This window comes from Arabidopsis thaliana (assembly GCF_000001735.4).
Source record: "Arabidopsis thaliana chromosome 1 sequence".
NCBI classification, from domain to species: domain Eukaryota; kingdom Viridiplantae; phylum Streptophyta; class Magnoliopsida; order Brassicales; family Brassicaceae; genus Arabidopsis; species Arabidopsis thaliana.
Genome location: NC_003070.9, coordinates 9,515,098 through 9,534,380, shown reverse-complemented (window position 1 = coordinate 9,534,380; position 19,283 = coordinate 9,515,098). Strand labels below are relative to the sequence as shown.

Genomic DNA, 19,283 nt, shown 5'->3' with positions numbered 1-19,283 from the left:
CCCTACTGTAATAATTATTGTATACATCTGTATGGAAACGTAACAACATGAAGTAATAATTTTGAGGAAAGAGAGAAGTAATGTTTGCCCAAAAACGAGAGAGAAAAAGAGATTAAATCAAATATGTAATTATTCGTTTTTACTACGCAAACGAGGATCTTACCTAAGTTTATAGATTTGTTACCTTCCTAAGCTTATTGTCAAATTATACTCATCAGCATGGGACATGGACGAGCATTGTGATTTGTGTCCTTACGAGTTGAGAAGAGAAGTAACGAGCAAGGTGCTGCGAAACTTAAAAGAAGAATTGCGTTACCAAGACTTTAGCCCCTGTTGGAGTCTACTATTACAACTTGATTCTATAAATAAAACCCATAACACCTTATTAATCGGGGATTTTAAGTGGAACAATAGGAAACTGCAATCGAATCCTGACATTCAAATGCCATTTTCTAGTCTGAACCAATTATGATAAGTTGAAACAACAAGGATCAAATCCCACGCAAAATGTCTCACCATACATGAAAAATAGCATCAACACTCGATCCAATAACCTTCTCTTCCAGTTTCTTGTTAAGCAGCCGACTTTACAAGAACAAATAGCGACGTCTCTCCTAGTTTCTCCTTTCCCTACAAAACCATTGCAGCCCACATATCTCTTTATAAGCAAATCAGTGTAAGAGATTGGAAGCAGATAGTAAAACAGAGATAAATAAGCTAAACCTTAAGCTCTGGTAACTCAATTACGCAAGCACATTCAACAATCTTCACTCCTACTCGTTCTGCAAAACCAACCAATTGTGGGAGTGAGAAATAGTCAAGTTTAACTGAACTGCATATGCTGCATTATCAAATCTTGGACTTACCAAGTAGTCGGATTGCAGCAGCGAGAGTCCCACCCGTGGCAATGAGGTCATCAATAATAATAGCACGCTCACCAGGCTCTACTGCACCTACGTGCATCTCAATCGTATCTGTTCCATACTCCAACGAATACTCCTCCGAAATAACCTTCCCTGTTAAAGGAACCAAATGCAGAGGCAGTTTAGAAATTAACGTCCATGGATAAACAAGGAATGCGACAATTATTTGACACTGCTCATAAGTTTCCAAATGGCTTAATACATTTCTTGTAACTGGTCAAGATACACAACTAAGTCCATTGATATGTAACAGAAAAAATAACAACCACTTAAGTTACTGCAAGTTACCACAAAGAAAAATGATCTAGCAAATGAGTAGCATCATATTGATCAAAGACACTGCAAGATAAAAGTCACCTTGCTAATGTTCGAGATAATGATAAAGTGTAGACTTGGAGCAAGAAGCCATTTAAACTAACAACTTCCTAATTGAGACCTTTCATGTAACTTAATGTCAAAATCACAAGCAACTAGAGGAAGAAATAAAAATGTACCAGGTAGCTTCTTGGGCTTCCTCATGGGAACAAATTTGGCACCAATAGCCAACGCAATAGGAGGGCCAAAAATGAAACCTCTAGCTTCAACACCTGCATTTACCACAACATCAATTTAGGCAGAACCAAAAATCATCCACCAATTCATTTCAACTTTTCAGTTTAAGCTAAAGCACTCAGTATCTAAAAAGGCCAAAAGAAACTAAATCCACAAGCTGTTAATCGATTGGAGTACCAAACAGAACCATACGAGTTGTTACCTGCAACAACAGATATGCCTTTATCTTTGTATCTATCAACAAACAAAGCAATAGTATCCTTAAAGGCCTCAGTGTCGAGAAGAAGCGTCGTTATGTCCTGAAACATGATTCCTGCCAAGTATCCAAATTAAAACCTTAAGATCCCAACGCAGATCAAGACTAGAGACGATATTAATCGGTATAAATGGAAAAAATGGAGACCTGGTTTAGGGAAGTCGGGGATGACTCTAATGGAAGAGGCAATCTTAGCGATTCTGGGATCTTGCACATCTTCAGTCGCCATTTCACTGTCCCGACTGGCTGCTGCTTTAGCAAAATACTCGGCGTCAGATTTGCAAACACAGAGAGACCCTAAAGACTCAATAGAGAGACACAGTGATGAAAAAATGACCAATTTATCCCGAATGGTAACGCTTTGACGGAATTGCCCCACGCAAGCAAAATATCTTTTTCAAAAGGAAACAAAAAGTTTAAAAGGGAAATAGAAGGTGGTGGGGTCTACCGGCGGAGGAGAAGAGGCGGAGTGAGGTGGTTGAACGGTGGTTTGAGAGGCGGATCGAAGGAGGAGCACGGTGGTGGTTGTTGAGAAGACGGTTGCAAGGAACAGCACGAGCAAGACAGAGACGATGAGAAACAAGTGGAGAAATTATTATTGTTTGCATTGTCTTTGGACTGAGAGATCTTAAAAGAGAATGTAAATTACTTTAAACACGGAATAATGGACAAAAGCCGTGATCAATGACTTTTCAAGTCTTAACCAAACCTATAACTCATCCATTGTTTGTTTTTTCTACATATTTCTTCACATAAAATTGGATGATTTAGAATCTTTCAGAGTGTTCACACTCCAACAGATTATTATCCACAATGTTATGGTTACATTTAGAGATATATAACAATGTTCATTTCATCGTTGCTAATGACATAAAACGATCAAAAACTGAATCATAGTACTTCTTTTACAGTGATCTCAAATATATTAATCGCTAATCAATGAATTATGTCACCTATAATTGTCGTATTACCAACAACTATAAAACATATATATAAAAAATTGTTGTCGTTAACTAGTTGTTGATAGTGGCCACTCTAAAACGATCATGACCTACTACGGAAGTTATAACTAGTCAACGTTGGACGTTAGCAAGGCCCAATGGACATTAACTCAGCCCATAATAGCACGCGCCTTGTGATGTGCACCAGTTTCCGTCTTTGGTCGTTGAATTCAAGGAAAAAAAAAGTACATCACAAGCAATTTCTTACTTATCTGTGACTTGAAGCTATTTCTCCAATTTCGTTTTCCATCGACACTCTATTTCATTTTCACCATTCACGTCTTCCTTCTGAATAAAATAAACCCTAAAACCTAATACCGAAGTAAACTCGTCAACCACTGCGCCCATGACCTCCCAACGATACTCTTCCCTTATATTCTTCCTCTTCCTTCTTCCTTTCTGCGATCCAAACCTTCAAACACATCTCCGGTAGATATGAAAATCCACTCTTGCCTCTCCGCCATTCTTCTGTTCCTCTTCTTCTCTGCTTCTTCCGCTAAACAAAATGTTCGGACAGAGCGAATTTCAGGTACTTGTTCTTCTTGCTCCAGCAGATTGGAATGTAGAGTTGAATTGATTAATCCTTGAGGGTCGCTCAAATAAGTTTGAAATCTGTCGTTTCTCCAGCATTTGGTTTATAGACATATAATTTGATTTGCTTAAGAAGTCAATGCTATTGATTGAGGAACTATGTAACAGCTGTGTAAGAGAGCTCAAAAAGGTGTGTTTTTGAAATGCAGGAAGTGCTGGTGATGTTTTGGAGGATGATCCAGTGGGAAAGCTTAAGGTTTATGTATATGAGCTTCCAAGCAAGTACAACAAGAAATTACTGCAAAAGGATCCTCGATGTCTTACACACATGTTTGCTGCTGAGATTTTTATGCACAGGTTCCTTTTATCTAGTCCTGTTCGAACGCGTAATCCTGATGAAGCTGATTGGTTTTACACGCCAATTTATCCTACTTGCGACCTCACTCCTACCGGCTTGCCATTACCGTTTAAATCGCCGCGTATGATGAGAAGTTCGATACAACTAATCTCATCAAATTGGCCTTATTGGAATCGGACTGAAGGAGCTGATCACTTCTTTGTTGTGCCCCATGACTTTGGAGCTTGCTTCCATTATCAGGTAGATTATCTCTGCATTCAGGAACAAACTCTATTTTTTATATGCATTGAATACTTTGGTGGTTGCTGTTCATCAAGAATACCCTGTGATCTTACAATGATAGATGATCATTAGCTTAAAATTAGCTGTTGTATCATCACATTAGTACTTAGTTACATGGAAACTGAGAATCTGTTTATGAGTTTATTGTATAAGATTGTGGAATATTCCAATGATTTGTGTGGGAATTGAAGATTTGATTGACATTAAACAGGAGGAAAAAGCCATTGAAAGAGGGATACTTCCACTACTCCAGCGTGCCACTTTGGTTCAGACATTTGGTCAAAGGAACCATGTCTGTTTGGACGAAGGCTCGATCACTATTCCTCCTTTTGCACCTCCACAGAAGATGCAGGCCCATTTTATTCCTCCAGATATTCCACGCTCTATCTTTGTCTACTTCCGCGGTTTATTTTATGATGTTAACAACGACCCCGAAGGTGGATATTATGCAAGGTACATATTTTGTAGACTTGTAAAACTCTCAAGTGATGAGTTTTCTCTAGTCTTACATAGATTTTTCAACCAAAATGGAACTGCAAACTCTATAGTATCATACAATAAAAGAAGCACATATACATCAAGATCTACCTATTAAGATAACAATTAAGCATTCCTCATTAGGAAGTTAGGTTATATATAAGGTTAGCTAAGATCAAATTGTTTTAGAATCTGCTGACTGGAACTTCTCTCTTTGTATAGAGGTGCAAGAGCAGCGGTGTGGGAGAACTTCAAGAACAACCCTTTGTTTGACATCTCAACAGATCACCCGACAACATACTACGAAGACATGCAGAGAGCCATCTTCTGTCTATGTCCTCTAGGATGGGCTCCATGGAGCCCTAGGTTAGTTGAAGCAGTTGTGTTTGGGTGCATTCCAGTTATCATAGCAGACGACATAGTACTGCCTTTCGCAGACGCCATCCCCTGGGAAGAAATAGGAGTCTTTGTTGCGGAAAAAGACGTCCCTGAACTAGACACGATCCTAACCTCAATACCAACAGAAGTGATCCTCAGAAAACAGAGACTCCTCGCAAATCCTTCGATGAAACGAGCCATGCTTTTCCCTCAACCTGCACAACCAGGGGATGCATTCCATCAGATACTTAACGGGCTAGCTCGGAAGTTACCCCACGACAAAAGCATATACTTGAAGACAGGTGAGAAGGCACTGAACTGGACTGCTGGTCCGGTTGCTGACCTGAAACCTTGGTAAAGTCAGAAAGAGAGGAATCTTTTTGTATATCTTGGGTTTCACCTAGAGCATACGTTGTTGCCTTTCTATAGCACTTCAAAAACATTAGAAGTCCAAGTCCTCCGAGTGGATTTTTTTTGTAGATAACATTAGTACATTTACTCGAGGTACATGTACCAAGTTTGTTGTACATTTTCTCTTCGATTGATCATATAATACTGTACACTCCTTTTGTCTTGGCTAACTCCAATCATGTAAGTTTCAATGTCCAATAACCTGAAAAGTTATGAAAACATGTGGTAATTAATTTTGTTGTGAATCAAATTAGAATCCTTATTAAAAAAGAAAATTATTTATTCAAAAAAAGCTCGTAGATGAAATGGGCCTAAAGTCTACTAAATGGGCTGATTGAAGGAAAAACTCGAACTAATCTAAGATCTTTGCTCTTGAGAGAGAACGAGAGAGGCGGCCATGGGAGGAGGAATGGGTGCGTTTTGGGGAACTCGAGTGATGGAATTAGTGAAGAAGCACGATTCCGGTGGTCTTCTTTGGAAGCGGATCAAGCTAACCCCTACTCGTAAAGCCAATGCCAAAACCCGCCTCCGTCGTGTTTGGCAGGTACTCTCCTATTCCATTTTTAGGGTTTATGGGTTTTTGAGAGAACATTTCTCTTTTCGTAGTCTAGATCCTCTTATCTGCGTTCACTTCCCTACAATTACCCGCCAAGGATAGATTAGGATTGAATGTATTGATGGATTTTTCGTGTTGAAAGTATTGATGGATTCATTTCAAGATCATCAGTTTCGATTGCAAAATGTTGTTCAGTCTATTGTGATGTGCTCTCCTTAGGTCTGAGTAGATGTAATGAGTTAGGACAAGGCCAACTGTGTAGTTTGTTCTTGGTATATGGCCTTTAGGCTTCTATGTATCTTTCTGTGGAACTAGGAACAGAGTAGGAACACTTGGAATTCATTTTTCCCGGTTTGGTGTTTGGTATCATGCAAAGGTTGTCCATCTCTCAATATGCTTGTGTTATTTTCGAGCTATTTTGGGCTATCTTGTGCATCACAGTGTGTTATACATTTTTTGGTAAAGCTTGTCGATCTACCAAGATGTATGTGGTGATTTTGAGCTCATACCACCTAGGAATTTATAAATATTATAAGACCCAACCCTCCTATATATTCTTCGACGCAAGTATTGTTTTAATAGTTATGAGAGTCTCTTGCAGAATGAGGCTGTTCTAAGGGCGTGTGGTGAATCAGATGCACCAAATCCGCCGGGAGCTAGCAACACAAAAAGCTCTAGCAATGCGGTGAAAAATGCGTAAGGCCGAAGAGAAGCTAGTCCTAGTTTGTAAGGACTCGTAGATCAAGTCTCTGTCGTTACCTGATTTTACAAAAATAATATTTGAACCTTGTGTTTGGTTATTAGTTTTGCAAAAGAAGAGGCACCTCCACACCAAAGCAAAATATGGTATTTGAGTATTGGTGTTTTTTTTTTTATTATTCTTGTCATCAAGAAATTTGTTCGTCGCCTGCTCAATATAGTTCTTTTGGCTACACCCGTTTATCCTTGTCGTGCCTTAGTTATGTTGGCCGTTTAGTGGCTACAAGTGGATATGTTTGTGGAACATTTTTGAAAATCACTTGAAGCACTCTTTTGTTTTTGTTTCTCCGGTTGATCGAAAAAAAGTTTTTGTTTTCTCCGTGATTTTTTTCCTCCGTAATTACATGTTGAAACAACAGGTGAAAATAATCTTGTTGAAAAGTTTCAAGTATTTTTAAACCATCAGTAAATAATTTTTTTATTCAGTTACCACTTTTAATATATTCCTTCTCAATGTATACTATCAAAGTGAAAAAAATACCACTATTATACTCATTAGACCTTTAATGAAACTTTTGATAAAATATTTAAATTGGAACAAAACAGTAAAAGGAAAATAATACTGGAAAATTAAAATGAATACATTAGATGTTTGAATAGAAAGTATAGCATTAATAAATAAACAATGATAAATTAAATAAAAGAAAACCTGGGGTTGACAAAAAAAAAAATGAAAGAAAAAACAAAAAACTGGGCAAAGTCGGATCGGTGTTGTTAAACAAGCAAAGCCCTCCTTAGCCTTTCCTTCCTCTTGCTCCTTCACTCACTCTCGATCTCGACGCGAAATAGCTTTCTCTCTTCCAAAGGCAATTATCGAAAACCTGCAAAAAGTTTCTCCGCCAAGTCTCTCCAAAACCCCTTTCTCATCTCTACTTTTCTTCTTCTTCTTCTTCTTCTACTGCGCTCGCTCCTCGCTCCTCCGTCTCCGTCTTCAACGTAATCTCGAAGTCGGTTGTTTCAATCCTGCCATGGCCGAAGGGAAGTTCGATCTGCCTGACGATCTCATCTTTTCCAAATCTTCTGATCAGCTCAAAGGTACTTCTCTCAATCCTCCTCTTGTTTCTCTTTTTGAATTTCTTTCTCTCTCGACCGATTTGAATGCGGAGAAACAAATGTAATCGTTTGGATTCTGGATCTGAATTCGATAGGATGCGGCAGCTATGAATATCAAACAGATTTATCAAAATTTGACCTAGTATGTGCTGATTAGGGCTACGATATCAATTTTATCCTCTATGGTCCTTGTTATGCCCGCTTTAGACGCATTAGCAACTCCATGTTTGAATTCTTTTGTTACCGATTCTAGACTTTGGGATCTGGAAAGATGAACCAATGACTTTGTTCGTGCCTCTAATTTGGCTATTAGTGGTTTTCTGACTTTGTATCTGTTTGATTTCTCTGATTTCCTTCACCTATTGACTACCTTGTTTTTGCAGAATTGGCCTCAGATAACAGCATTCCCTTGTCTCCGCAGTGGCTTTACACGAAATCAAGCGAGTACAAGATGGTAATACTTAATCTAGAAAGATGATATACGTTTCTTGTCTTCTTCTATTCACCTCATTGTATCAGATGATGCTATGCCTGTTCTTCACATGTAGAAAGTGTCAAGTCCTTTATTTATCTGTAAATTGTTTACTCTTAGTTCTTCATCTGATGTTCTTGCTATGTTGTAGGATGTTCGATCTCCTACTCCTGTTCCCATGGGAAATCCAAGTGACCCAAATCCGAAGGATGCATGGCGCTTGGATGCACCTGAAGACAAAAAGGACTGGAAGAAAATTGTGCATGAGAATGAAACTAGTCGCAGATGGCGTGAAGAGGAAAGAGAAACTGGTTTACTCGGTGCTAGGAAAGTTGATCGACGAAAAACAGAGCGTCGTATTGACAGTGTCTCAAGCAGAGAAACTGGTGACATTAAAAATGCTGCTGCTTCTGATAGGTGGAATGATGTTAATTCTCGTGCTGCTGTACATGAACCCCGGCGCGACAACAAATGGTCATCTCGGTGGGGTCCTGATGACAAAGAGAAAGAAGCTCGTTGTGAGAAGGTAGATATTAACAAGGACAAGGAAGAGCCTCAGAGTGAAAGTCAATCTGTGGTTAGCAATGTCCGTGCAACCTCTGAACGGGACTCTGACACTCGTGACAAATGGAGGCCACGTCATAGGATGGAATCCCAGTCTGGTGGGCCTTCTTCTTATCGCGCTGCACCTGGGTTTGGACTTGATAGAGGACGAGCCGAGGGCCCAAATTTAGGGTTCACTGTGGGCCGAGGAAGGGCATCTACTATTGGGAGGGGTTCTTCAACTTCCTTAATTGGTGCTGGTAGTGCTTTATCCCCTGTGTTTCGTTATCCAAGGGGTAAGTTGCTTGACATGTATAGAAAACAGAAGCCTGATTCTTCCCTAGGTAGGATTTTGACTGAAATGGATGAAGTTGCCTCCATAACGCAAGTGGCTCTGATTGAACCTCTTGCTTTTATTGCACCTGATGCCGAAGAAGAGGTATGGTCCCCACTGAGAACTTGTTTTCATTTCCCTTTTCCATAGGTGTGCATTAATTTTTCTGTTCCTTAATTGTAACTGAGTTTTCCTGAGTATCTAAATTTTATCTATTAGGCAAACCTTAACGGCATATGGAAGGGAAGGATCATTAGTAGCGAAGTTTACACTTCATCTGGGGAAGAGTCCTTAGGTGGAAACAGTCTGTGTATGTTATCTTGTCTCTAGTTACTTGGCCTCTTATCTTTCCACCTAGCATGAGATGACGAATGCTTCTCTGACTTTAGTCTTTTGTATGTACTGCAGTGAAATGCCGCATTCCTGAGTCAGGTGAGACAAAAGTGGATGGTGCTTTGCTAGGGTTTATGAATGGTGACAATGGTTCCATGAAAAATAATGATTCCGGTACGTGCATGATGGGTGTAAACCGTAACCGGGTCTTGGTCTTAAGTATCATGTATTTTTTAGATAAAACGTCCATTCTTATCAGTTTGCTTGCATTTTTCATGTCCTATGTATTCTGTCTAAAAGTTGAACAACTGTTGTTGTAGGATTACTTGGTAGTCATAATGGAGGTCTGGGGGCTGCTTCTAGCGTCCCAAGATTGAATTCAGTGGCTTCTGAAAGTTATGGATCTGGTGGAGCTGGTTATCAGCTTTCTCATGGAAGTCCTGAAGCGGTTAGATCAGTTTTTACTAAGTCCTCTGTGTTGGATGGGAGCGAATCCGTTGTTGGGTCTTTCGAGCAAGCTTATACGGGCAAGCTGCAGCAACCAGATACTGAAGTGGATCACTCAGAAGGGGCTATGCCACCTGAGGAGTTCTTATTCTTGTATATTGATCCTCAAGGAGTAATTCAGGGACCGTTCATTGGTTCTGACATTATTTCATGGTTTGAACAAGGGTTTTTTGGGACAGACCTACAGGTTCGCTTGGCAAGTGCTCCAGAAGGGACTCCTTTTCAAGATCTAGGCAGGGTCATGTCATATATAAAGGCAGAAAGCGTACATGCCCATATCAGTGACCAAAAGAGTGAGCTAGAAGAGACTAGTTTAAAAGCAAATTCAGAGGCTGGTGGATCAGTTGCACATGTAGCAGAATCTAATGATTCATCCTCTTTGACTGGCATATCTCGTTCATTTTCTGTGTATAACAACCCTTCAGGTCAGGATAATTTTCAGAGAAAGTCTGAGTCCGAAGTTTATGGAAGACCACCACATGCCGAGGACCAAAGTTTCTTGGACTTCTCTGCTCAGGATGAAGGTTTGTTATGCTGTTAACCTTTTGTCATCTGTGTGCATTTGTGTGGGAGAACATATGTCTTTCTTGGGGTTTCATCTGCTTTCATTATCATATTAATTTATTTTGTGTTCATCATAACTAATCAAAATTTTTTTTTCTCCAAATCAGAAATTGTATTCCCAGGAAGAGCTAGAGTTTCTGGTTATGCATCGTCTGTAAAATCCTCTACAAGTATGCATGATGCTTTAATGGAATTTTCTGGCCACTCTGATATCCCTGTTGAAGTAACTACGGCTGCTACTCGAAATCAGAATGAGAATAAGCTGCACCCATTTGGTGTGTTGTGGTCTGAGCTAGAGGGCGGTAGTACACCAGTTAACCCGTTACCAAACAGATCTTCTGGTGCAATGGGAGAGCCTAGTTGTTCAATAGAAAACCGTCCCATTAATTCCCGAAGAAATTCTCAAATTGACCCCAACATATCCCTCGATGCTTTGTCTGGTAACCGGATGTCACAATTTGAACATGAATCCAACTTCTTTAACCATGGGGATCAGCTTCCATCAAATCAACATCACCAACAGCATTTCCAAAATCGGGATATGCTGTCACATTTACATATAGGTGATCAAGATCTGGAGCATTTAATAACTCTCCAGTTGCAGCAACAACAGAAGATTCAGATGCAACAGCAGCAGAAGATTCAATTGCAACAGCAGCAGAAGATTCAGTTGCAACAGCATCAGTTGGAACAAGAGCATCAGTTACATCAGAAGCTCTTACAGGAGCAGCAACAGTCCCATGCTCGACAATTACATTTTCAACAGATTTTACAAGGACAGACTCCTGATACAAGGTTTGGGCAGTCACATGACTTCCCTCGATCCAACAGTGTTGATCAGATGTTGTTAGAGCAGCAGATGCTGAATGAGCTGCAGAAAAGTTCTGGCCATCCGTCACAAAATTTCGCACCATACATTGAGCAACACGCCGCAGGAAATTTTGGGCGGTTTACACATGAAGGTCACCAAAGGGAGCTACTTGAACAGCTATTTTCAACACAAATGCAATCTCAGTATGGACAAAAGCAATCTCAATATGGACAAATGCAATCTCAACATGGACAACTGCAATCTGAACCAATCCGGTCTTTGGAGTACCAGCTGCTGCAGCAAGAGCAGCTTATGCAATTGGCAAATGGAGTGAGGCACAATACACTATTGGAGGAACAGAGACATATTGACCCTCTGTGGCCATCTGACCATAGTGATCAGCTTTTAAGAACTCATCCTGGGATCCACCGTTCACACTCTTCTGCAGGGTTTAGACCATTAGACTTTCATCAACAGCAGCAGAGGCCACACTTCGAGGATCAGTTTAGTCAACTTGAGCGGAACCGTTCATATCAGCAACAACTTAGACTAGAATTATTGGAGCACGGTCTTCCATTTGAGAGATCAGCATCGGGGCTGAATCTGGATGCAGTAAATGGTCTTGGTCTCTCCCAGGGTCTGGAGTTGCGGGATGCTACTGCCCACATGCAATCTTCTGGCAGATTGGGAAATTCTACTCCGGGTTTCAGTCATCAGAATCCCCGTATACCATTAGGTGAATCACATTTTTCACATTTGGAACCAACGGAAGGACGCTGGTCTGGAGCCGATACACAGCTAGCTGGTGACTGGGCCGAATCTCAATTTCGTAGATCTAATATGGATACTGAGCATGATAAAATGAGGTCGGAAATTAGGAGACTGGGTGAAGATCCCAACTCATGGATGGTAGGTGGATCTACAGACGACAAGTCAAAGCAGCTTTTTATGGAGTTGCTCCACCAGAGACCTGGCCATCAATCTGCTGAGTCACCAAACATGAACCGTGGGTATCCTTATGACAGGATGGTTCCTTCAGGCCTTACCCCAGGGATTCAAACGCTTGGCGGCCTTTCAGACCATGGTGGTAATCAAAACGTTTCATCTGCTTTTGGGGATCGTTCATTTTCTGATGAACAGGTCAACAGAGTACCGGGATATGGGAACAATATGGGATCATTGCACCATAATAGTTCCTTACTTTCTGGAATTATCGATGCTGGGCGGTCAACTCAGAATGAAACTCAAGCCTTCAGTAATATGTTTGGTATGAACAAAGACGCGAATGACATCAATACTTGGAACAATGTGCCGCCTAAAAATGAGGGAATGGGAAGGATGATGTCATATGATGCCCAAGACAGAATGGGCAAGCAAGCAGTATTAGACTCCCTGATTCAAGAGGAGCTTCCTGTTGGTACGCCTGGTCAACAGTCCTCTTTCAATATCTCTGGTATGTTATCTTTCAGAGTAATTGCATCTTCTAAGATTTTTTGTTATTTCTCTAATTTCATGGTTTGGAAGGTTGATTTTTACTTTGTTATTATGAAGGCTTATCCTGATATTCTCTTGCTGCAGACCGATACAGTGACAACTTGGTTGGAGAAGATAGAAGGAAGGATAGGTAATTTTGTATTTTTGATGTTTAGCAAATAGCAATTAGCACCAGTATATTAGATAAGTAAAGCACCCTGAACTCCTCCCATACATTCCTGTGGATTAAATATTAAAGCGATTGTTTGTAGGTTGGTAGTTCCATCACATGGGCAGAATTCAGTTTTGTTAAAAAGGCCTCCCTCATCTCATTCTTCTTCGTCGCATGAAGGATTACTCGAGCGTATGTCTGACACAGCTAGCAGGGCAGCAGCAAGTTCCTATAGTGGAATTGAAGGTATATCTATCTCAAGGAATGTTGTCTTTTTCGGGCATTATTGATGGAAAATGGGACTCAGACTGTAAACGAATTTATTAACAGGAGGTGTGAGACGGGAATCAGGAGCAGCAGGAAACAAAGGGTCAACGTCAGAGGCGGCATCGTTTAGTGAGATGTTGAAGAAGAGTAATAGCATGAAGAAGGTGGCGGCAGAGTCAACTGATGCAACCGAAGGAAGCAAAGGTGGCGGTGGTAAGAAGAAAGGGAAGAAAGGGAGGCAAATCGATCCAGCTCTTCTCGGTTTCAAAGTCACTAGCAATCGAATTCTTATGGGCGAGATCCACCGCGCTGATGATTTTTAGCTTTTGTTCGTTTGTACAAAATCTTTACATGTAAAGATTAGATTCTCATACTTAGGCGTATAGGTCCTTTTCGGACAGATTTCTTACATCACATAAGAGCACACGAAATGAAATAATAATGTTTTTTAGGTGATAAATTGTTTGGTTTGCACTTTGGTACAATGTTGTCTAATTACTTGTACCTTGCCTACCCCTATTTTAAGCATCCACTCCATCTGACCAGTGTGATAAAGCCATAAGTATAACTCCATATTTAGAAGCACAAAGAAATGGCTTACAGCTGTTACGGTTGGTTAACGGTCAGAAAACAGAGAGCTTAGATTAAGAATGGCAATGTAAATAGTAAAAAATGTATCTCTCAAAAGCAAAGCGATACAAAATCATCGCAAAAACATATGTACAGGAGATTAGCAATACACAGCAAATACAAGAATCATTCACAAAGTTGAGAAATTGGTGACATTTTGGCTAAACACAAAACTCACAGCTCCAAAACGTCAGATGAATGAAGTTAAAAGAGAAGATCAGAAGTTGATGAGAACGCTGGCCAATTGAGAAGCAGATGGTTTAATCTGATCACACACTCTCCATTTGGAACCTTTCTCTTTATCAAGGTCGTACATTAAGGTCTCATGTCCACAAACCCGTGAAAACAGTAGAACCTTATTGTTCCATACTCCTAGTCTCACCCAGAAACCCCCTTCTCTCGGAGGCACAAACACTGAACTCCACGAATTCTCCTCTGGATCAAATACTCCCAGACGTCCCGGCATGTTCCTGTCCATGAAATACACTTTGTTCCTCACAACTGTGTAGGAATACACCGACACTGATTGCTCCGAGTTTAACTCTTCCCATGTCTGCGTTTTCGGGTCATATATGTCGATGAACCTCGAACCATTGCCTAAAAATATATCATCAAACTTAGTTTAACCCAATGTACCTTGGAATCTAATATGATTCCATTGTCTCCTACCTACAGCGTAGAGTTTGGAACTGAATGCGAATGCAAAGCCGCGCCAAACAGGGCGATTTGGACAATGCATAAGACTCCATTGGTTAGTTTTCGGGTTGTATACTTCCGCGTTGGAAAGGCTATAAGTATCTGTGGAATAGCCTCTAATCACATACAAAAGACCGTTCACTTCAGCAAATGCAAAGTTGTAACGTGGTATGTTCATTCCCGCAAGTTTTCTCCAGCTGCAAATATATTTCGACATAGTATCAGAATACAACCAAACTGGACAGTTCTAATACCAATTATGGTTTCAGAGAAGCTTAGGTCTTTTCTTAGTTATAGAATCCCAAACTGAATAAGAATTTCATTCTTGAATTGCTTTGTCTAACAATCATGCAGAAACTTAAAAATTAAAAAGAATCTTCACTCACTCATTCATTCATTGATTCCTCAAAATTCAAAAAAAAAAAAAAAATCATCATGGAATGCCACATTTGACCAGATTGTATGAGAATTAATGAAAGAGAGATTGAGATTGAGACCTGTTATTAGCAGGATCAAACTCGTAAACATCAGCAGAGGCAGAGACAGTGGTGCTATTGATGCCAGAGCCTTCCACCTCCGTATATCCTCCGAAGAACACAATCTTCCCGCCATCAAGCACTGCAACGCCGAAACCGCGCTTCAAGGGCCCAGGGACAGGAGGGATCTGGCCTAACTTGTTCCCGGAGGCGTCAAAAACTTCCCAGTACACGTCTCTTCCACACTCGCTTTCCATTAGAACACACAGGAACTCCTCCACCGTTCCGGTCAACTTTCGAACAGCTGCAAAATGCTGGCTCCTGAGGAATGACCTCCATCGCCGGCACACCTGAGAAGTGATCTGAAAGCTAGACCTCGGGATTTTCGAGACACAGAGCTCTGCCACGTCATCCGTCAAGCCAGGTATGATCGGAGACGACGACGACTCCACCACCATCGTCACGATGTTACTTACTCATTCCCTTAATCACTCATTGTATCATTTAATAATGTGCAAAAATTGCTATAAAAAATGGTTTGAGTAATCATTTGGATAACATACAAAAGACAAAAACATTGACCAAGTGTTTTCGAATTTAAAAATCAAGACTTTGTTAACTAAGCATAAACAAACAACTGCTTACTTTTTAAAAGATAGTGACTTTCTATTCAACTGAATAATTCATATATTATCTTAAATTTTACTTACTCCTCCCATAGAAAAGGATTGTGTATTAGACCATTCACATAGACACCATTGTAACCTTGAGGAAAAAGAAGCCGCCACATCAACGTGAGACACCACCCAGAGGCAAGTAGAGCTAATCAACCTCTAAAATCTTTGCGCACTTTACTTGGATACGTGCTCTCTTCTTGTTTCTCTTCAAACTTGAATGACTATCTCGCTTCCACCTTTTTTCTTTTGCCAACATTCTAGTCTTGTCACTTGCAGAATATGACTTAATCCTAACAGCTCGAAATTCCTCTGCGATGTCAGGCCTCATAAGCAGCACTTGTGGCGGTTGGTTGGCTCCACAGATACGCCCAAAGTAGTAAAGAGGGTCAACATACGATGATGATGACACCACAATTCCTTTCATGCTCTTTGGTTTCACAAGTTTTATAAACTCTCCAATCTCCTCATAACATGAATGATCAGAGTAGTGCACCGAGTACATATAGTCATGGAACTTATGCACTGCAGCTGCTTCTAATTCTTTCTTCGCAGAAACGGTTTCATTCTTCATACTTGCAGTAAGAAAAGAACCAGAGAGCTTGTCATCTCCTTTGAAAGGTCTTTTCACCCATGGGAGACCTGAAGGCATGATACCGATAGTTGGGCACATCGTATTCAGCCCCTCGAGAGTCTGAATACTAAAACTATAACGAGGGACAGCCCGCACTCTTGTAAGAGATGTATCAGTAGTGAAAATGTCTTGGAAACCAAGGAGATGCATGGTACGAAGACGTTCTGGCCAAACCCAAATCTAAAGGACATACAAAGAAAAGAAACTCAACTCTTAATCCATTTGGAGTATGATGAAGGAAGCAGAGGATTACTATAAGAAACCTTGATATTGAGAATGCGGGAAACATGAACAAGGAGGTCTTCTTTTCCCAAAGAGTCAACTGCTATGATGATATCATGTGAAGGATGAGAAGCAATTATATCAGCAACCTGCAAGTAAAGGAGATGAGGAATATAACAAAGAGAAACATGATTCAGGGTTTAAGGCTTTTGGATTAGGGTTTAGGTCGAACCAATTGAACAGCGACTAGACGGGAAGGAAAACTGTAAATTGGATTGCAGTAAGTGTTATCCAGATAGAGAATGTCGACTGGAAACTCGTCAATAGCAGCAACGAGAGTGGTTCTAGCTTCGTCTGATGCATCAGAATCCCACCGGAAGTCTCCAGTGTAGAGAAAACATCCGAAATCTCCCCGGAACAAAAACATTATGGATCCTACCACATTATACCAGCAAATTCAAATTTCACCACTGAGAAAGCGAAGCCTTATATAGAAATAGATTAGACTTTTATCATACCAGGACAGTGGTGAGCATCGATGGCCATGAGATGGAGGCGGACTGTGGAGCCGGAGGAAGGAGAGCGGAGGGAGAGAGATGTCCAGGAAAAGAGAGGGACGACGCGAAGCAAGGAGAGGTCGAAACCTGGGAAACGGGAGGGAAATAGAGAGGCGGTGGTGCGGGAACAGTAGAGAGGACCTTGGGACCATCCGCCGGAGAGGCCACGAGTGTGATCGGAGTGTATATGAGTCAAGAAGTAGGCTTGACTTCCATTTCTCCATCGATCCACTGATATCAGACCACTCTCCATTTCGGATTCCTTGAAAATTGAAATTGCAGGTGTTTTGCAGTTTCACCATTTTTGTTTGCCCACTTAGTGACGATGATTCCTTCCGTCTTTTGGGCCGTTTATGATGATTTATGATTGGGTCTGTTTTGGGTTTTACAAACGAATGAAAGTGTTACTTGCTCTTACGTAACATAACATTTCGAACTTTCTCGAGTTCAAAACTAATCCATCCGTTTTATCAGACTGTGTAGTCGATGTATTGGTCATTATATTAATGAGCGTTATGAACAAACTGGGCGACGATTTAACAAGTCTTAACTAATCCATCTCTAAAACATATTTCAAGATTTTACTATGAGTTATTCATCTATCAATACCAAGGATAAAGAGAGATTCTTTCAGCAATCCAAAAACCGATAATCATCATACTTAAAAATTGAGTATTGGTCTTATAGAGAGAAGCTAACAAAAAGTATTAAGGGTAACACAAGTGAGCACAAATAGACTGTCTATGTTATAGCTTAAGATGAGGCTCCTTTCTTTGACTTTGCTGCCAACTGTGTCTCCGGCTGTGCAAGAACCCAACAAAAATTATGTGAGATCAGTGATGAAGATGAAATATAAGTATTTGAAGATATTCAGAGAGGCGTTGGGATCATTAAATTACCTCTTTCTTCACAGGCTCTTCTTTCTCTGACAAAATCAACTCAATGTGGCATGGGTTTGACATGTAAGCTGCATAAGATAGAATTAAATCGAGAGTCAGCACAATGTGAATGAAGAAACAAACGTTGTAAAAACAGTCGAATAGAAAAGAAGACATACGATTGATTCTTCCATGAGCACGATATGTCCTTCTCCTCTGTTTTGCTGCTTGGTTCACTTGGATGTGAGAAATGAAAAGGGCATCGACATCCAAACCTTTGACCTGATAACCAAATGGTTTACAAAAAGTTTTAGTAACTAACTAAAATCACCATGGCAACAAAACAAAAAGAGTCGTAAAACCAACCTCAGCATTGCTCTCAGCATTCTTGAGAAGATCAAGAACGAATTGAGCAGATTTAGCAGGCCAGCGACCTTGTCCGTTCGAATGCCTGTTCTTTGCCTGAGCGGTACGACCAACACCACGACAGAAACGGGTGAAGGGGATAGCTTGCTTGTGAGCTATGACATCTTCCAAGTACCTTTTGGCCTTGTTCAATGGTAGCTTCCTTATGGCGTGCGCTGTTTCTCTAGTGTTCTGTTTCATACAAATTCAATTCAAAAACACAATTAGACACATCCAAATCATCAACAATGAAACTAGAATGACAACAATACTGTTCAGTGTGATTATTTACCTAATGGCACAGTAACATTTAGCACCTCAAACCTAATGTAAATGATTTGGTGTATTGCAAATTATTGAACGACTACATCTATACAAACCCAGATACTACAATCATGACCTAATCAACAATACTGAAAATTGAAAAAGGATTCAGAGCTAAGCTAAAATGTACCATCATGTACTGAACCATATGCTATTAGAAGTAACATTGGCTCACCCATTCACAATGACCAATTCGATTTTCCTGACATTTACGTGAGGTCTGTTATATAAAACAGAACCCTGCTTTTTGTTAATCAGGTTTTATTCAAACTACAAGCTTAATCCCCATAGGAAAATCACTTAATCTAATTCATTTTTGAGATCCGGAATCAGTACAAGAAATTTACCTTGAAGTGGACCCTGAGATCGGCTCCTCTCGCCTTGCAAGCTGCAAACGCAAAACCAATCGAAACCATTTCAATGAATACTCATTGCATAGCTTGAGGTAAGCCAATAACAGTGTAGCTTGAAGCAAAAAATAACAGAGACTATGAAAGTGTTCTTACATTTGGTGATATTATCGGGCTCTTGAGAGTACTTCACCTGAAGAAAAACAATAAGAAGACGAAGAACATAAGTATAGGAGCATAAGTTAGAAGTGAAAACGTTGTAACGACGAGTCTAGTGTAACGCATTTACCATGGCGGCCAATGAGAAGAACAGAGGACGGAGAGGATAGAGATCTCAGTAGTTGGAGACACTTAATATATAGTGAAACAGAAGAAACCCTAATCGGCGAATACATTAGTTGAACTAGTGTATTAAAGTACTATT

The 19,283-nt window shown here is 40.3% G+C and overlaps 7 protein-coding genes and 1 non-coding gene across 13 annotated transcripts; 3 read left to right on the top strand and 5 right to left on the bottom strand.

Moving 5' to 3' along the window:
- Positions 1–239: 239 nt before the first annotated feature.
- APT1 (adenine phosphoribosyl transferase 1) lies at positions 240–2,572 on the bottom strand. 4 transcript variants are annotated; one of them, NM_102509.4, is made up of 7 exons: positions 2,180–2,572; positions 1,879–1,980; positions 1,678–1,788; positions 1,418–1,510; positions 867–1,016; positions 724–782; positions 240–630 (listed from the first exon to the last, which is right to left on the bottom strand). In NM_102509.4, the coding sequence occupies exons 1-7, from the start codon at positions 2,337–2,339 to the stop codon at positions 574–576; spliced, it is 732 nt and encodes a 243-aa protein (NP_564284.1). In that variant the 5' UTR covers positions 2,340–2,572; the 3' UTR covers positions 240–573. The 4 variants fall into 4 exon arrangements, with proteins under 4 accessions (NP_564284.1, NP_001323015.1, NP_849714.1 ...); NM_001332762.1 differs by having other exon boundaries at positions 267–630; positions 1,879–2,028; positions 2,180–2,202; NM_001198175.1 differs by having other exon boundaries at positions 340–630; positions 1,343–1,510; positions 1,879–2,028; positions 2,180–2,542.
- A 319-nt stretch (positions 2,573–2,891) lies between these two features.
- GUT2 (Exostosin family protein) lies at positions 2,892–5,414 on the top strand. Its single transcript, NM_102508.3, has 4 exons — positions 2,892–3,261; positions 3,473–3,861; positions 4,115–4,356; positions 4,603–5,414. The coding sequence occupies exons 1-4, from the start codon at positions 3,168–3,170 to the stop codon at positions 5,114–5,116; spliced, it is 1,239 nt and encodes a 412-aa protein (NP_174064.1). The 5' UTR covers positions 2,892–3,167; the 3' UTR covers positions 5,117–5,414.
- Positions 5,415–5,502: 88 nt separating this feature from the next.
- On the top strand, positions 5,503–6,880 carry AT1G27435 (uncharacterized protein). Its single transcript, NM_102507.3, has 2 exons — positions 5,503–5,713; positions 6,327–6,880. Exons 1-2 carry the CDS (start codon positions 5,567–5,569, stop codon positions 6,423–6,425), a joined length of 246 nt encoding a protein of 81 aa, NP_564283.1. The 5' UTR covers positions 5,503–5,566; the 3' UTR covers positions 6,426–6,880.
- Positions 6,881–7,100: 220 nt separating this feature from the next.
- AT1G27430 (GYF domain-containing protein) lies at positions 7,101–13,556 on the top strand. 3 transcript variants are annotated; one of them, NM_102506.5, is made up of 10 exons: positions 7,101–7,519; positions 7,921–7,991; positions 8,161–8,991; positions 9,106–9,196; positions 9,295–9,393; positions 9,540–10,250; positions 10,398–12,554; positions 12,680–12,725; positions 12,847–12,992; positions 13,077–13,556. In NM_102506.5, the coding sequence occupies exons 1-10, from the start codon at positions 7,453–7,455 to the stop codon at positions 13,334–13,336; spliced, it is 4,479 nt and encodes a 1,492-aa protein (NP_174063.4). In that variant the 5' UTR covers positions 7,101–7,452; the 3' UTR covers positions 13,337–13,556. The 3 variants fall into 3 exon arrangements, with proteins under 3 accessions (NP_174063.4, NP_001322661.1, NP_001322662.1); NM_001332760.1 differs by having other exon boundaries at positions 12,653–12,725; NM_001332761.1 differs by having other exon boundaries at positions 7,225–7,519; positions 12,927–12,992; positions 13,077–13,540.
- Positions 13,557–13,664: 108 nt separating this feature from the next.
- AT1G27420 (Galactose oxidase/kelch repeat superfamily protein) lies at positions 13,665–15,314 on the bottom strand. The gene is made up of 3 exons (NM_102505.2): positions 14,837–15,314; positions 14,313–14,536; positions 13,665–14,240 (listed from the first exon to the last, which is right to left on the bottom strand). The coding sequence occupies exons 1-3, from the start codon at positions 15,271–15,273 to the stop codon at positions 13,861–13,863; spliced, it is 1,041 nt and encodes a 346-aa protein (NP_174062.1). The 5' UTR covers positions 15,274–15,314; the 3' UTR covers positions 13,665–13,860.
- A 41-nt stretch (positions 15,315–15,355) lies between these two features.
- On the bottom strand, positions 15,356–17,180 carry AT1G27410 (DNA repair metallo-beta-lactamase family protein). Its single transcript, NM_102504.4, has 4 exons — positions 16,864–17,180; positions 16,578–16,780; positions 16,387–16,494; positions 15,356–16,303 (listed from the first exon to the last, which is right to left on the bottom strand). The coding sequence occupies exons 1-4, from the start codon at positions 17,153–17,155 to the stop codon at positions 15,638–15,640; spliced, it is 1,269 nt and encodes a 422-aa protein (NP_174061.1). The 5' UTR covers positions 17,156–17,180; the 3' UTR covers positions 15,356–15,637.
- Positions 17,181–17,310: 130 nt separating this feature from the next.
- AT1G27400 (Ribosomal protein L22p/L17e family protein) lies at positions 17,311–19,267 on the bottom strand. Its single transcript, NM_102503.4, has 7 exons — positions 19,149–19,267; positions 19,016–19,052; positions 18,857–18,897; positions 18,147–18,377; positions 17,960–18,062; positions 17,802–17,869; positions 17,311–17,703 (listed from the first exon to the last, which is right to left on the bottom strand). The coding sequence occupies exons 1-7, from the start codon at positions 19,149–19,151 to the stop codon at positions 17,656–17,658; spliced, it is 531 nt and encodes a 176-aa protein (NP_174060.1). The 5' UTR covers positions 19,152–19,267; the 3' UTR covers positions 17,311–17,655.
- Positions 18,631–18,753, bottom strand: AT1G06087. Its single transcript, NR_139019.1, has one exon. It is a non-coding gene; the product is annotated as an other RNA (small nucleolar RNA).
- Positions 19,268–19,283: the final 16 nt, after the last annotated feature.

Bases quoted from the DNA above. Each gene is read 5' to 3' on its own strand.
- GUT2 (NM_102508.3), top strand. From the start codon at position 3,168: ATGAAAATCCACTCTTGCCTCTCCGCCATTCTTCTGTTCCTCTTCTTC. The intron at 3,262-3,472 runs GTACTTGTTCTT...TTTGAAATGCAG, and splicing joins TCGGACAGAGCGAATTTCAG to GAAGTGCTGGTGATGTTTTG. The intron at 3,862-4,114 runs GTAGATTATCTC...GACATTAAACAG, and splicing joins GAGCTTGCTTCCATTATCAG to GAGGAAAAAGCCATTGAAAG.
- AT1G27420 (NM_102505.2), bottom strand. From the start codon at position 15,273: ATGGTGGTGGAGTCGTCGTCGTCTCCGATCATACCTGGCTTGACGGAT. The intron at 14,537-14,836 runs GTCTCAATCTCA...ATATATTTGCAG, and splicing joins TTTGATCCTGCTAATAACAG to CTGGAGAAAACTTGCGGGAA. The intron at 14,241-14,312 runs GTAGGAGACAAT...ATATATTTTTAG, and splicing joins TTCCAAACTCTACGCTGTAG to GCAATGGTTCGAGGTTCATC.
- AT1G27435 (NM_102507.3), top strand. From the start codon at position 5,567: ATGGGAGGAGGAATGGGTGCGTTTTGGGGAACTCGAGTGATGGAATTA. The intron at 5,714-6,326 runs GTACTCTCCTAT...AGTCTCTTGCAG, and splicing joins GCCTCCGTCGTGTTTGGCAG to AATGAGGCTGTTCTAAGGGC.
- AT1G27410 (NM_102504.4), bottom strand. From the start codon at position 17,155: ATGGAGAGTGGTCTGATATCAGTGGATCGATGGAGAAATGGAAGTCAA. The intron at 16,495-16,577 runs GTTCGACCTAAA...CTTTACTTGCAG, and splicing joins GTCTAGTCGCTGTTCAATTG to GTTGCTGATATAATTGCTTC. The intron at 16,304-16,386 runs GTTTCTTATAGT...TATGTCCTTTAG, and splicing joins CCCGCATTCTCAATATCAAG to ATTTGGGTTTGGCCAGAACG.
- AT1G27430 (NM_102506.5), top strand. From the start codon at position 7,453: ATGGCCGAAGGGAAGTTCGATCTGCCTGACGATCTCATCTTTTCCAAA. The intron at 9,197-9,294 runs GTATGTTATCTT...TATGTACTGCAG, and splicing joins CTTAGGTGGAAACAGTCTGT to TGAAATGCCGCATTCCTGAG. The intron at 12,555-12,679 runs GTATGTTATCTT...CTCTTGCTGCAG, and splicing joins GTCCTCTTTCAATATCTCTG to ACCGATACAGTGACAACTTG.
- APT1 (NM_001198175.1), bottom strand. From the start codon at position 2,339: ATGCAAACAATAATAATTTCTCCACTTGTTTCTCATCGTCTCTGTCTT. The intron at 1,511-1,677 runs GTAACAACTCGT...TGGTAAATGCAG, and splicing joins AGGCATATCTGTTGTTGCAG to GTGTTGAAGCTAGAGGTTTC. The intron at 783-866 runs GTAAGTCCAAGA...TTGGTTTTGCAG, and splicing joins TGCTGCAATCCGACTACTTG to AACGAGTAGGAGTGAAGATT.
- AT1G27400 (NM_102503.4), bottom strand. The intron at 18,063-18,146 runs GTTGGTTTTACG...TTTGGTTATCAG, and splicing joins ATGCTGAGAGCAATGCTGAG to GTCAAAGGTTTGGATGTCGA. The intron at 17,870-17,959 runs GTATGTCTTCTT...TATCTTATGCAG, and splicing joins TGCTCATGGAAGAATCAATC to CTTACATGTCAAACCCATGC.